Below are 13,737 nucleotides of genomic sequence, written 5' to 3'. Positions count from 1 at the left end.
TTTCAAGTCGACGGTCTGTACAAAGGGTACGTAAGACTTACGTACATTTTCTCTTTACCACTTTACTGACTTCCTCAGGCACCCTTAGTTTCTGAGATCAGTGCTGATATCTTCGATTAACTCTCTCCTTACCAGCTATTTTCATAATTTGACTCGAAACTTCATACTCACACAACACAAAAATAGATTTTCAGACGTAATAGTAACGAGTATAATATGCTTGTTTTGTTCAGAAAAAAAAAATGAGCTCTGCAACACACTGTCAAATTTTATAACTATAACAAAAAATGAAATAAGAACAAGAAAATAATTTGTTGGTTATACCGTAACGAATGTGACGATTTTCCTTTGGGTGGTGAGGAGAGGGTTAACAAGCAGGGAGTACAAATAATAATGATTTTTAAAAGCATGAGCTTTTATATTATAGCGCAATATCCACTAAACCTGATCAAGGCTCTTTACAAAGGGTCCCTGACCAACAGCAACACGGAATCTCATTAGGCTAAGCCTCCGCAATTGTACGTTCCGGACATATGTCCTTTCCCTTACATGATTTGTATATTTCCAGCCTTTTCGTGTTTATTAGACAATTCTAATGTAAAAATGGTGTGATCAGGGTAGGCCAGTAGGGCTGTTGTAGTATAAAGTACTTTGAATATGCTGTCAATTACTGAAGATACACATTTGATTAGAAGTTTATATGTCTCAAATATTATCATCATTGTTACAAATTGACTTCATCGTCATCGTCACCGTCATCATTATAACCACTACCTCCACTGGTAGAAGCAGCATTATAATTATCATCATCATCAACATCATTATAATCATCAACATCATTATCATCATCAACATTATTATCATCATCATCATAATCTTTATCATCATCATTATCATAAATAGCATCATCATCATCATCACAATTCCATGAATCATATGTTATAAATATATAATCTTGACCGACACTGTACCCAATGTCAACTTGTTTCATACCTATTCCAGTACACAAATCAAGCAACATCATTACAATAACAATATACGATTCTTACACTCTTGCTTTTTAGAATTCCGGACGTGTTCCCAACCGCTGCACGAGCTTGCGAGTGCGCGTTGGGAACAAAGTTCGAATTCCAAAACGCAAGAGTGTAAGAAATCACTTATTCTACCCCTCAAGCGATTCCTATTTCGTCATCTTTGAATAAAAGAAATCTTCAAAAACATTTAAATGTTACCTCTTTTTTAAATAATCTGATTTTAGTGAAATTTACGCTTGATAATCTGACGTCACAAATTTGTATTGTAAACACAATATCATTACGCGTTACTATTTAGGAAAACGGGTAGAATAAGATCATTTATACACTGTACAATATTATGTAATACTTACACGTCATTATCCTCAACATTGTTTTACGGTTATAGCAACAATGTATTGTATATGTTATATCCATATTGATTGTAGTGTTTTTTTTTCTACATTTTTACAACCCAACCCCCCATCCCGCGTCTTAAGTGTTCAAAATCAATTGTTGTGTAAAACATAATAAACTACCGATATAAACAACCAACACACGAACTCTCAGTTTTTGTTTTTTCATACTTTACTTATGTTGCACCCCAGCGCTTGTTTTTTTTCTTATTTATTAATTTAATTTTGTTTTGTTTTGTTTTTGAGATGTCTGAAAAATCATATGGATACTACACGGAAAAGTCTGAATTTTAATTGACAGGACCAACGAATTCTCGTAACTTTTTCTGTCCACTTTGTCTATAGGTGCTGGGATGTTTATTATTCAAATTGTGTGTCTTTTATGTTTTGTTCACTTTGTCTATAAGGGCTAGGATCTTTATTATCCGAATTATGTGACTTTTTTCTCTCCATTTTGTCTAAAAATGCTGGTATGTCTATTATTATTATCCAATTAGTGTGACTTTTTTCCTGTCCATTTTATCTTTAACTTTAAGTGCTGGGATGTTTATTATCCAAAATGTTTATCACTCATAATTTACAGATTTTGTCTATTCCCCACACAAAGTTATAATTTTTCTTCACATACTGTACATAGCTGCTTTTATTCTTGTCGTTTTACTTTCAAATCAAGAAGAGTTATATTTTAACATGGACCCACACAAAAAAAAAAAAACAAACAAACAAACAAACACTACGCCTTTCACCACAAACAAAACGTCGCCTAAGCATTCCATGAAGGAATTTCCATCAAACAAGATGTCTGGTGTGAACAGGAATCACCCATGTTGTCCGTAAAAAGACCAAATTGAGAGGTAAATAATCTTGCCCGCCAAGGGGGGAAAATAAGCGATAGTACCTGAAGCAGAGCTCGAACCCGGGACCTTATAGATCACAGTGCAATACTATATATAACCCCTCGGCCACTTCGCCCCCTTTACACGAAAAGTTCTAAGGAATGCATGTTACAATGAATGGCACAATCAGTCGGTGGTGAAAAGGTTTGAACTGAGATATTGCCAAGTTTAGCTGGAAGGTCAATTTTTTATCAAAAATGAGTTCTTCTCATAAATGATTAAATTAACCCTTTTAGTACATCTTCGGGAAATATGAAAGCTTAATTTCACTTCTAAATATTTTTTACTAGTCAAGTTGAAAAAGTATGAAATTTGAGAAAAGTTGCTGGATACCTTTCACAGAATCTGACCGCAACTTCATGAAAATATCACCCGATTTACTTCAATAAAGATTAAAATGCTCTGGTGAGCATATTCATTCAGAAAATGCAAAAAAAAAAATAATATATATTTTTAAAAAAATGCAAATCCAAAATGTTCACCTTCCGACTGATTATGTCATGCACTAACAAATATAGAGGTTGGCCTTGAACTCATTGGAGAAGTGAAGTAATGGATGATCTACCCGGTAAAAGAATCACTAAAAGAAGACAAGACAGAGCTTAACAAGATGGAAAAGATCTATCAATGGCTTGTATTCAGCTGGAGTGATAAGCTTTAGTACAGCGTATAATTGTAATCGATCGCAAAGAAATTTCCACCAGATCCAACAGACCCAGCTACCCAATCACTGCTGGGTGTATAGGTGGGTAGGGTGGGGGGGGGGGGGTCCAAAAAAATGTTGACTGCACCCGGGATCGATCTCAGTCAGTCCCTTTGATTGTGAAGCGAGTGCTCTATCAGCTGAACGAATCGGGACCCTACTTTGCGATAGACTATCCACAGTGTAGCAAGCAATTAATTGATTGCTATTGTCCGTTTCATGCTATAGAAACCGGGATAAACTCCGGCCCCACAGACCTAATGAAATGGCTCTGAAGGACTGCATAATTGTAATGTAATCATAAAATGTTGCCTTTAATCTGATATCAAACAAATTATTTGACCCCACACAAATAGGTCAACACAATTTTTTTACAAAATAACAATAAACAACTATTTTTAAATTTTATTTTCAAACAATGAAACAGTAATATTGCACACACAAAAAAGACACCGTTTTTGTTCAAAGTGACTTCAATCATTTCACAACCTATAGATAGTTCGAAGATGACGTCACTCAGGTCTTTGTTATTGTTTTTTGCCATCCGCGTTTATGAGTAATGCTCACTGAACTGTATTAACCCGACTATAAATGTTCATGGATACACACTGTTTTGTGTGTTGGTCTGGTATACTTCCGGATGGCAATGTTGTGAGCTTCTTAGCCAAGCGCATACTATCTCTTGATAGAACGAAGATGACGTCACTCAAGCCTTTGTTATTGTATTTTGCCATCCGCGTTTATGAGTGATTCTCACTAAACTGTATCAGCCAGACTATAAAAGTTCATGGTTACACATAGTTTTGTGTGTTGGTCCATTATACTTCGGATGGCAATGTTATGAGCTTCTTAGCCAAGCGCATACTATCTATTATCTACTTATAAATATAAAAATCTAAAGATGTATTTATGAAACAGTGCTAGATCCAGTAGAAAAAATACATGGAAAAAACTTGAGCTTTAAAAAAAAAGAAACCCAAATAAATTGAGCTATTTTATTGCGCAATATCCACTAAACTCAAAGCGCTTTACAAGCGTCCCTGACCAACAGCAACACGTAACATGTAGAACGAGGCTAAACGCCTGTTAGGCGATATTACAATTTTTCCGACAGAGACAACGCTGTCAATGGCCAGGTACTTATTTTACACCTGAGTACGGTGAGATAATGTGAGTAAAGAGCCTTTTCCAAGGACTCAACTATGCGCCGAGCAAGGCTCAAACACAGGACCTTCCAATCCGAAAGCGAGTGTCTTACCACTAGACCACATAGTTTTTTGTTTTTTTTTTATTTGTCTAACACTATTCCATACATACTTTTCAGATGTTTATCTTAAACCAGTGCCTGCTTTCAAATTTGTCGCATTGATATCGTATTGCCACAAAAAAAAAGGACTATTTATATAACGCAATATTTACAAAAAAATTTAAAAAAAATAAATAATTGAGCTTTATATAGCGCAATATCCACTAAATGTGCTCAAAGCGCTTTGCAACAGCAACATTTAACATGTAGGGCGGGACTAATAGTGCTCAAAGGGGTCCCTTGGCCAAAAGTAACACCTAACACGTAGGACAAGACGACATGTGCATCTGTAAGGCATTAATACATTTTTTATTCCGATTGAGAAAACGCTGTTAACGGCCAGGTACTCATTTTATACATGCGTACAGTGAGAGAATGTGAGTAAAGAGCCTTTTCCAAAGACTCGACCATGTACCACTCTGAGTGGGACCCGAACCCAGGACCTTTCTGATCTGAAGGTGAATGTCACACCACAAGACCACAAAGCCCCAAGACAATAATGGATTCAAACATAAAATACACTCAATAAATATCTGAAATTGTTTGTATTAACTCTCTCCTTACCGGCCAGTTTGAGAATTTTCCCCAAAACTTCACATCCACCCAACACAAAAATAGATTTTTCTTACTCAAACAGAAGATTAACAGGTACATTCTATGCATAATATTGTTCAGCAAAATGAGCTCTACAATGCAGTGTCACGTTTTTATGACTATAATAAAATTTTCTTCAAAGTTTATGAAAAACAAGAATAATCAGATGAGAAAGTTGTTGGTTGCATCGTAACGAATGTGACGATTTTCCTGTAGTTGGTAAGAAGAGGGTTAAACACTGCCCAATAAAGTAGAAGGAAAAATACAAGAATACAAGAAGTCCTCCTGCCTGATTTTCAGATTACTTCTTTCTTGTCTTTTTCTTTCTGCATTGTGTAGCACTGTTTAAAACACACCGTTTCAGATTGTTATCTGGTGTAAGGCATACAAAACATAGCTCTATTGCACAAAATTATATAAAGTAACTTCAGTTCAAAATCACTCCACAATTATTTTGCAACATTTACTTTCTTACTAAAGAAATGTGTATGAAATAGTACCAGACAGAGTAGAAAAAAAAACATAAATGAAAAAAAAAATCATTTTTGCTTTGTCTGCCACTGTTCCATGCAAAACTTATATTACCACAAATGTCAAAGTTCACTATTTGTCACTTTAGAAACTATATGTCTTTATATACGCTTCTCAATAATGACTATAAATGCATCTTGACTACCCTGACATAATACTGTTTTGACACGATGGTCGATAAAAACAGTAACAGTTTTTACAACATATTAATGATAAACGACTGTTGGTTTTTTGTTTTTTTTTAATTTTCATAATGAAACATAGTAATATTGCACAAACAAATACACCATCTTCAGTTCAAGGTTACTTCAATCGTTTGACAACTTGTTATCTTCTTACAAATATAAAAATCTAAAGATGTGTGTACAAATCAATGCCAGAGAGAGTAAAAAGAAAAAAAACATGGATAAAAAAGTTTCATTTTTATTGGTCTAGCATTATTCCATACATACTTTTTCAAATGTTTATCTTACACCAGTGCCTTCTCTCGAATTTGTCAAATTTATATCGTCCTGCCAAAAAACCCCCAAAAAACAACAAAATTATTTATTTACATGGCGCAATATCTACTAAATGTGCTCAAATGGGTCCCTGGGACAGCAGTAACGCCTAACACGTAGGACAACACATGTGCCTGTAAGGCGATATTACCATTTTTTTTACAATTTAGAAATTGAGCTTTTATATAGCGCATATCCACTAAACGTGCTTAAAGCGCTTTACAAGGGGTCCCTGGTCAACAGCAACATTTAACATGTAGGACGGGACATGACGCCTGTTAGGCGATATTACAATTTTTCGGACAAAGACAACGCTGTTAACGGCAAGGTACTCATTTTACACCTAAGTATGGTGAATGTGAGTAAAGAGCCTTCTCCAAGGACTCAACTATGCGCCGAGTACAAGGCTCGAACCCAGGACCTTCCAATCCGAAAGCGAGTGTCATACCACCAGACCACATAGCCGCACAATATATTATATCTAGTGTTCCCAATTAAAGGTGTAAACTTGATCCGAGCTTCTATAAACTACCGTGATATAACACTATATACAGACGATGGGTCACTTTTCGTCACTCTAGAAATTAAATCTGGTGTCCCCAAAAGTTAAAAGGTACTAACTTAATCCAAGCTTCTTAATAATGACATAACTATATATATAGACTAAAATTTGAGGTAATGGGTCACGCTGTCATCCCATGCCCAATAACTGAAACCAGGATACATATGGTGGGATAATGAATTGACAATTGTATTGCATATATATAAAGATTTTGCTACAACCAATTCAAACCAATTATCACATCTCTGCTTTCGATTGTTTTCACTTAAATATGTAATATTATAAGAAGACCTTGATATCATGAGAAATCCCTTGAGACTTGAAGAAGTGATTTGTCTTTGATTGAAATATCATACAGACTTCGATCACATCAAGGTTACATTAGTCCCAACTGAAAACTCTATTATTAATTTGTTATAATATGTGCTGAATTGCTGAAATGCGGTACCCTCTCCCTGGATTTGAGCATTGCAAACATAATGAACAAAACATTCTCAACACACAAAGACTGGGACATAAACAGCGGTGTCCTAATTACAATACAAAAACCAGGAAAAACGAATGGACCCGTAAACAACCTACGCCCAATAACATTACTGAATACCATAAGAAAAACACTGTCAACTATTGTCCTCAACAGAATTAGACCAAAAATAGAAAAATATCTATCACATAGCCAAAGTGGGTTTCGCCAAGACCGAAGCACATCGGACGTTGTATGGACACATAAATGGTTGGCAGCAAAGGCACTCAAAGAAAACATCCATAACAATAACCGGAATCGATATGTCCGCAGCCTTTGATACGATCGACAGAGGAAAACTTTTGGAGATATTAACAGACATAGTAGACGAAGACGAGCTCCGAATAATCCGATTTCTCCTCAGCAACACAAAGATACAACCAAGGATATACGGGGCCACAAAACAGACGCAGTTCGAAAGTAACATCGGGACCCCCCAAGGAGATAGTCTGAGCCCGATTCTGGTCACAATATACTTAGAACACGCTCTGAAAGAAGTTCGAAAAGTCATTCCAAAACCAACGACTCATATTGAGAATGCAATCCCAAGAGAAATCGCCTATGCAGATGATGTAGATTTTATTGGATCAACACCAGCAAATATAGACATCATACAAAATACCCTCATGAAATATAACCTCCAAGTCAATGCCAATAAAACCGAATTTACAACAATATCGAGGAACAAAGAGGAATGGAAAAGAACAAAGAAAGTCGGCTCACTAATTGGAGACACCGAGGATGTACAAAGAAGAAAACAGCTATCAAACGCCGCACTCAGTAAACTCACCAATGTATGGATTAGAGGTGACAAAATAAAGAGAAAAACCAAACTGAAACTGTACCGTGCTCTTGTAAAACTGGTACTTCTGTATAACTGCGGCACTTGGGCGTTGACAAAATCCGAAGAAGAACATCTGGATGCCTTCCATCGCACACAGCTAAGAAGGGTACTGGACATCAAATACCCAAAAAAGATCTCAAATGAATCACTCTATAAGATCACAAAAGAAAGACCAATCTCCCTTGACATTTTACAACAACGATGGCAACTTTTCGGTCACATACTACGCTGGGACAAAAACATACCAGCTAACCAAAAACACGGGAACCTTTTCAGAGGAAGACCGATCACAACACTCCCTGTGATCCTAAACAAAAACCTCACAACACTTGGACAAAGCATTAGTCTCATAACGGCAGGGGACCTTGAAAATCTGAGAACCCTAGCAGAGGACCGGCAATATTGGAGACACCTCACACAGGAAATACTGGAAACAGCCAAGGCGACCCGATCTTTCGGTCGAGACGCGAAAGGCATCTAAGTCAAGTAAGTCAATATGTGCACTAAAATAGTTTTACAGGCAAAACCCAATGATTGTGCTATAGCTGCTGGAAAGATGAGGTAGAGGGGGGGGGGGGGGGATAGTTTTTAGATTTGGAGTTTGACCATTTCTGATGTGTATTTTATTTCATTTTACATTCGCTGTAATGCGCCCAAAGCCCTCTATCCAGCAAGGGGGTGAGGAGCAATTTTGAAATGTTTTGCATTATTATTATTATTATATTTATATAATCTATCATTACAAGGGAGGATAATATTCAATCTTACTCTGACACAAAACGTCCTTAGCCTCATTTTCAATTTTGAAATAAAAAATATTGTCACTCTCCTGAGATTTTTCTGGCGATGTTTTAACAGTGATCACATCTCCTATGGAGGATTCCTTCTGGTAACGTATGGAGAAACATCGAACTCCTCGCCGAAAATATTCATCAAAACCACTATTTCCATGCTTTGAAATCATGTGAAGACCAAACGCATCATGGCAGTAACGAATGTAGTGACTCCAGTTCGTGTGGCGGTATGAATCGCAATCCGATGGAAATATTCTAAACTGAGACTGAGAACTTTGTGAATTGTCTCCACTGTTAAATTCAAGATGGCCGAATGAATTTGTCTTGCCGCTGTCTTCCACAGCATTTTTATATTTCTCCGCCCACCACTCAGGCGGCGGCTTGGGTACCCGAGTCTTGTTGCAAACCAGGACGGTTGAAACACGGCTTACAAACAGGGGTTTTGAGATTCCTTCGGCAAAAAATGAGGTTTTGATTTGCGATGAAGTTTTTCCAATGTGGTCCAGCTCCACATCGAACAAAAGTGGTCCTTTGCAAATATTGTGGTCATACATTTTCTCGTCGACTTCCATGGTAGATGCATTGATAAACATCAAATAGTCTTCATAGATTTTGCCAGCATCTATGAATGGGTTTTTATTACTAGAGGTGGGGTTAAAGATGGTGGCCCGTACCATCTCTACAAGACTTGTCATAGCCTCTGGTCTCACTTTGGCTGCAATAATGAAAAAAGAAATAAAAAGTGAAGGCATTACATTGTTTTTATCCGTTCAGAGTTTAATGTTATAAAACCATTTAATATAGATCAAAACCAAGTGTTGATGACGAACAAAAGTGAAAAAGGAAGAAAATTTTCAATGATGGTCTTATGCCACACTTTTACTACACTAACCCCCCCCCCCCCCCCCCTGCACACACACACACACCCTTTAAGAGCAATTTATTATTATTATTATTATTATTATTATTATTATTATTATTATTATTATTATTATTATTATTATTATTTATTATTATTATTATTTAATATTATTATTATTTATTATTATTATTATTATTATTATTCTTTATTATTATTATTATTATTATTATTATTATTATTATTATTATTATTATTATTATTATTATTATTATTATTATTATTATTATATTATTATGTAGGTAAATAGATAATTAAGCAGGCAAGCAAAAAGACAGACGATCAGATAGATAAATAGAGACAGAGAGAGACAGAAAGAAAGAGAGGGGGGGGGGGGGAAGGGAGAGAGAGAGAGAGAGAGAGAGAGAATTTTACTAACCTGCTCCATTAAAAGCATTGTAGGGAAACCCCCCATGGATAACACCTGTCTGTTTGACCAGCGACACGAATTTGTTGGAGGCGTTGACTTGTTTGGCTATCCTGAAGAACATAGATTAATGTATACTTATTTGCAGGTCTGATAACCTAAATTGTTATCCAAATTGTTATGAGCTCATATTTTGATATTTTGTAGATAGATTGATGTGTACTTTTTTGCAGGTTTGATAACCCAAATTGTTATGGGCTCAAATTTTGATATTTTGAAGATAGAATGACATACACTTTTTTGCAGGTCTGATAACCCATGTTGTTATGGGCTTATATTGTGATATTTTCTAATGGAAATACTCTCAAACCAATGCAACATATTGTCCATTACAACAATGTTAAAACAAGCCTATAATTGCATCTGATTATCAGACTTACAAAGATGTGCACATCGACATAGATAAACCAGTAAATAAATTAACATTATATTACATCACATTTTTAAGCACTTAAGACAGTCCTTCTTTCCTATAGATAGTTCGAAGTTGACGTCACTCATGTCTTAGTTATTGTTTTTTGCCATTCGCGCTTATGAGTAATTCTCATTAAACTGTATTAACCTAACTATAAATGATCATGGTTACACAAAGTTTTGTGTATTGGTTCGTTATACTTCCGGATGGCAATGTTGTGAACTCCTTAGCCAAGCGCATACAATCTATATGTGCTTTGTTGGTTCTACGATGCTATTGAATCTTTTTCAAAAACAGGATATCATATTAGACCTAATCCTTAAAAAAAAAATTGAGCTTTTATATAGCTTAATATCCACTAAACATGCTCAAAAGCGCTTTACAATATCCCTGACCAACAGCAACATTTAACATGTAGGACGGGACATGACGCCTGTTAGGCGATATTACAATTTTTTTCGGACATAGACAACGTTGCTAACGGCCAGGTACTCATTTTACACCTGAGTACGGTGAAAGAATGTGAGTAAAGAGCCTTTTCCAAGGACTCAACTATGCGATGAGTGAGGCTCGAACCCAGGACCTTCCGATCCGAAAGCATGTGTCATACCACAAGACCACATAGCCACACTAAACCTTAGAACGAAATTGTCGGGATGGTTTAGTGCGCTATATGGTCTTTGTGATATAACACTCGCCTTCTGATAAGGAGGATCTGGGTTTGAGTTCCGCTCTAAGCGGTGCATAGTTGAGTCTTTGGAAAAGGTTCTCTATCCTCACATTCTCTCACCCTACTAAGGTGTATAATGAGTACCTGGCCGTTAACAGTGTTGTCTCTGTTGGAAAAAAATTGTTAATATCGCCGAACAGGAGTCTTGTCTCGTCCCACATGTTAAGTGATGCTATTGGTTAAGGACTCCTTCTTGTAAAACGTTTTGAGCGTGTTTAGTGGATATTGCACTGTATAAAGGCTTGGGAGGTTTTTGTTTTTTTCTTTTCTTTTAAGATAGTGAACATTGAATTCCAAGCCATAAATATGACTTATGCTAACAATTTTCTTTTCTTTTTTTTTTTTAGAAGAAAGTACATAAATTCTCTATGTGATGAGCTATTCAAAAAGGAAAATATGCCATATCTCTTTAATTTTATTATTATTTTTGTTGTTGCTTTGATTACCTTAAGGAGACCGCATACCCTAAGGAGACCACTTCCAAATGCTTTAGATAAAAAGCTGTAGGTATTCTATTCAAAAATTATAATAATTAAAATCAATAATTCTTTACAAGAAAAAAAAGTCAAAACATATAAATAGATAATGTCATCAATTTAATAATGAATTAATAAAAGATTGCCCTGAGATAAGTCCAAGAAATTATACATTTCATAAAATGAAATTAAAATCCAAAATTAAATACGGAAAAAATAATTGTGATCTGTATTGTGCTGTAAGTCTAAGAGAACTCTCTCTCTCTCACTCTTACTTATAGCAAGAGCAGACAAGGTGACAAAATGTCTCAGATAAACAAGGCAAGATGCTGTCAAGGACCTAGCTGCTGCAGTACTGTTTGAAACAGAGACAGTGTGAGTATCTAGTGAAGTAAAAAGTTAAGTACAGTACAGTCCGTGAGTCTAAAACTAAAGTTCACTCACTTAGATTACTCAACTTCAACTGCTACAGTACAGACTACGGTGCTACGGTTAACGTTCAATTCTTAAGTTAACTTACAATCCAAAATTAAACGCTGTAGCAGAAGCTATTCTACTTGACATTTCGTTGAGTATTGCACAAATAGACTCACAGATGTCTATGCGGTCAGAGAGAGAAATGACAAAAATGTGTTTCAGGAAACTGTTGACATTGGAGACTTCAGCACAGCAGTAAAAAAAGATCAGATATATTTTGGGAGTAGTTCCCCCTTCTTTACATTAATACGTGATTATGGACATTCTTGGAGTAACCTGGACAATAGCCAATAATATATAGCCATCCACATATAGATAGAATGCGCTTGGCCAAGGAGTTCACAACATTGCCATCCGGAAGTATAACGGACCAACACACAAACTCTGTGTAACCATGAACTTTTATAGTCTGGTTAATACAGTTTAGTGAGAACAACTCACAAACGCGGATGGCAAAAACAATAACAAAGGCATGAGTGACGTCATCTGCATACTATCTATAAGGGCATGCCTGGACCAATTTTCATAGTCTTTTCTCAAACGATTGATAATGATGGATGATGATGATGATGATGATGATGATGATGATGATGATGATTGGAGTGGCATGCCCTCTTTGTTCCTTACTTTCCATATTAGAGTTATTTATACTGTTTTTCCTACATACAATGTTATTGAGATATATTTGTATACTCTAACTTTTACTCAGTAATAAAACTGTTCTCTCACATTTAATCACTTAACACTTCTGTGTTGAGTGATTCCACAATGTTTCTCTGGTGTCCCGTCAAAAACACAACATTGGCGACGAGGATTTTTCACCTTTATCCTGCGCATCTAATCTGCCAATCGGAGCGTTTCGTTACCTCAGTCGAGAAGTCAACACACCACGGACGGAAATCTGCCAGCCGAGAAAACCGGAGCAAGTCGTGGCCTTCGTGGCCATTTTAATCTCCGTGCTCAGGCCATTAGAATAACGAAGGTCACGAGCAAGTGCCTTTTCTGTCTGCAGTGTTGTCAGCACGTCGTAAGACGCACTCTTCGTGTACAGCCGCCCATCAGGTGGTAAGAAACCTTCCCGCCTTTTTTCCCCGCCACAGCTCGTGGGCACTGAGGTCAAGTGTTACGTCACGAAAGTAAGCAAAACTGTACTTCGTCTTCATCCAACCAAGCAGTCGCACGCTTGGGTGAGTAATTGAAGCAACTCGTTGAACGACAAGAAAAGCAGATGGAAATTTGTTGTAGTAAAGTAGTAGTAGTAGTAGTAGTAGTAGTAGTAGTAGTAGTAGTAGTAGTAGTAGTAGTAGTAGTAGTAGTAGTACAACAACAACAATTACTACTATTACTACTACTACTACTACTACTACTACTACTACTACTACTACTACTACTACTACTACTACTACTACTACTACTACTACTACTACTACTACTACTACTACTACTACTACTACTACTACTACTACTACTACTACTACTACTACTACTACTACTACTACTACTACTACTACTACTACTACTACTACTACTACTACTACTACTACTACTACTACTACTACTACTACTACTACTACTACTACTACTACTACTACTACTACTACTACTACTACT

General features: G+C 36.2%; 1 protein-coding gene across 2 annotated transcripts; it reads right to left on the bottom strand.

Annotated features, from left to right (window-relative positions):
• Positions 1-3,415: 3,415 nt before the first annotated feature.
• On the bottom strand, positions 3,416-12,317 carry LOC144957496 (uncharacterized). Of its 2 annotated transcripts, none has more exons than XM_078888820.1 (3): positions 12,170-12,317; positions 9,981-10,081; positions 3,416-9,397 (listed from the first exon to the last, which is right to left on the bottom strand). In XM_078888820.1, exons 1-3 carry the CDS (start codon positions 12,211-12,213, stop codon positions 8,628-8,630), a joined length of 915 nt encoding a protein of 304 aa, XP_078744946.1. In that variant the 5' UTR covers positions 12,214-12,317; the 3' UTR covers positions 3,416-8,627. The 2 variants fall into 2 exon arrangements, with proteins under 2 accessions (XP_078744946.1, XP_078744947.1); XM_078888821.1 differs by having other exon boundaries at positions 12,243-12,303.
• Between the last annotated feature and the right edge of the window lie 1,420 nt (positions 12,318-13,737).

This window comes from Berghia stephanieae, chromosome 12, assembly GCF_034508935.2.
Source record: "Berghia stephanieae isolate SIO BIC M18660-M18661 chromosome 12, UCSD_Bste_1.3, whole genome shotgun sequence".
NCBI lineage: Eukaryota > Metazoa > Mollusca > Gastropoda > Nudibranchia > Aeolidiidae > Berghia > Berghia stephanieae.
This window is presented reverse-complemented; position numbering and strand designations above follow the sequence as displayed.

Bases quoted from the DNA above. Each gene is read 5' to 3' on its own strand.
- LOC144957496 (XM_078888820.1), bottom strand. From the start codon at position 12,213: ATGTCAAGTAGAATAGCTTCTGCTACAGCGTTTAATTTTGGATT. The intron at 10,082-12,169 runs GTAAGTTAACTT...TATGTTCTTCAG, and splicing joins ACAGCGTTTAATTTTGGATT to GATAGCCAAACAAGTCAACG. The intron at 9,398-9,980 runs GTTAGTAAAATT...TCATTATTGCAG, and splicing joins CAATGCTTTTAATGGAGCAG to CCAAAGTGAGACCAGAGGCT.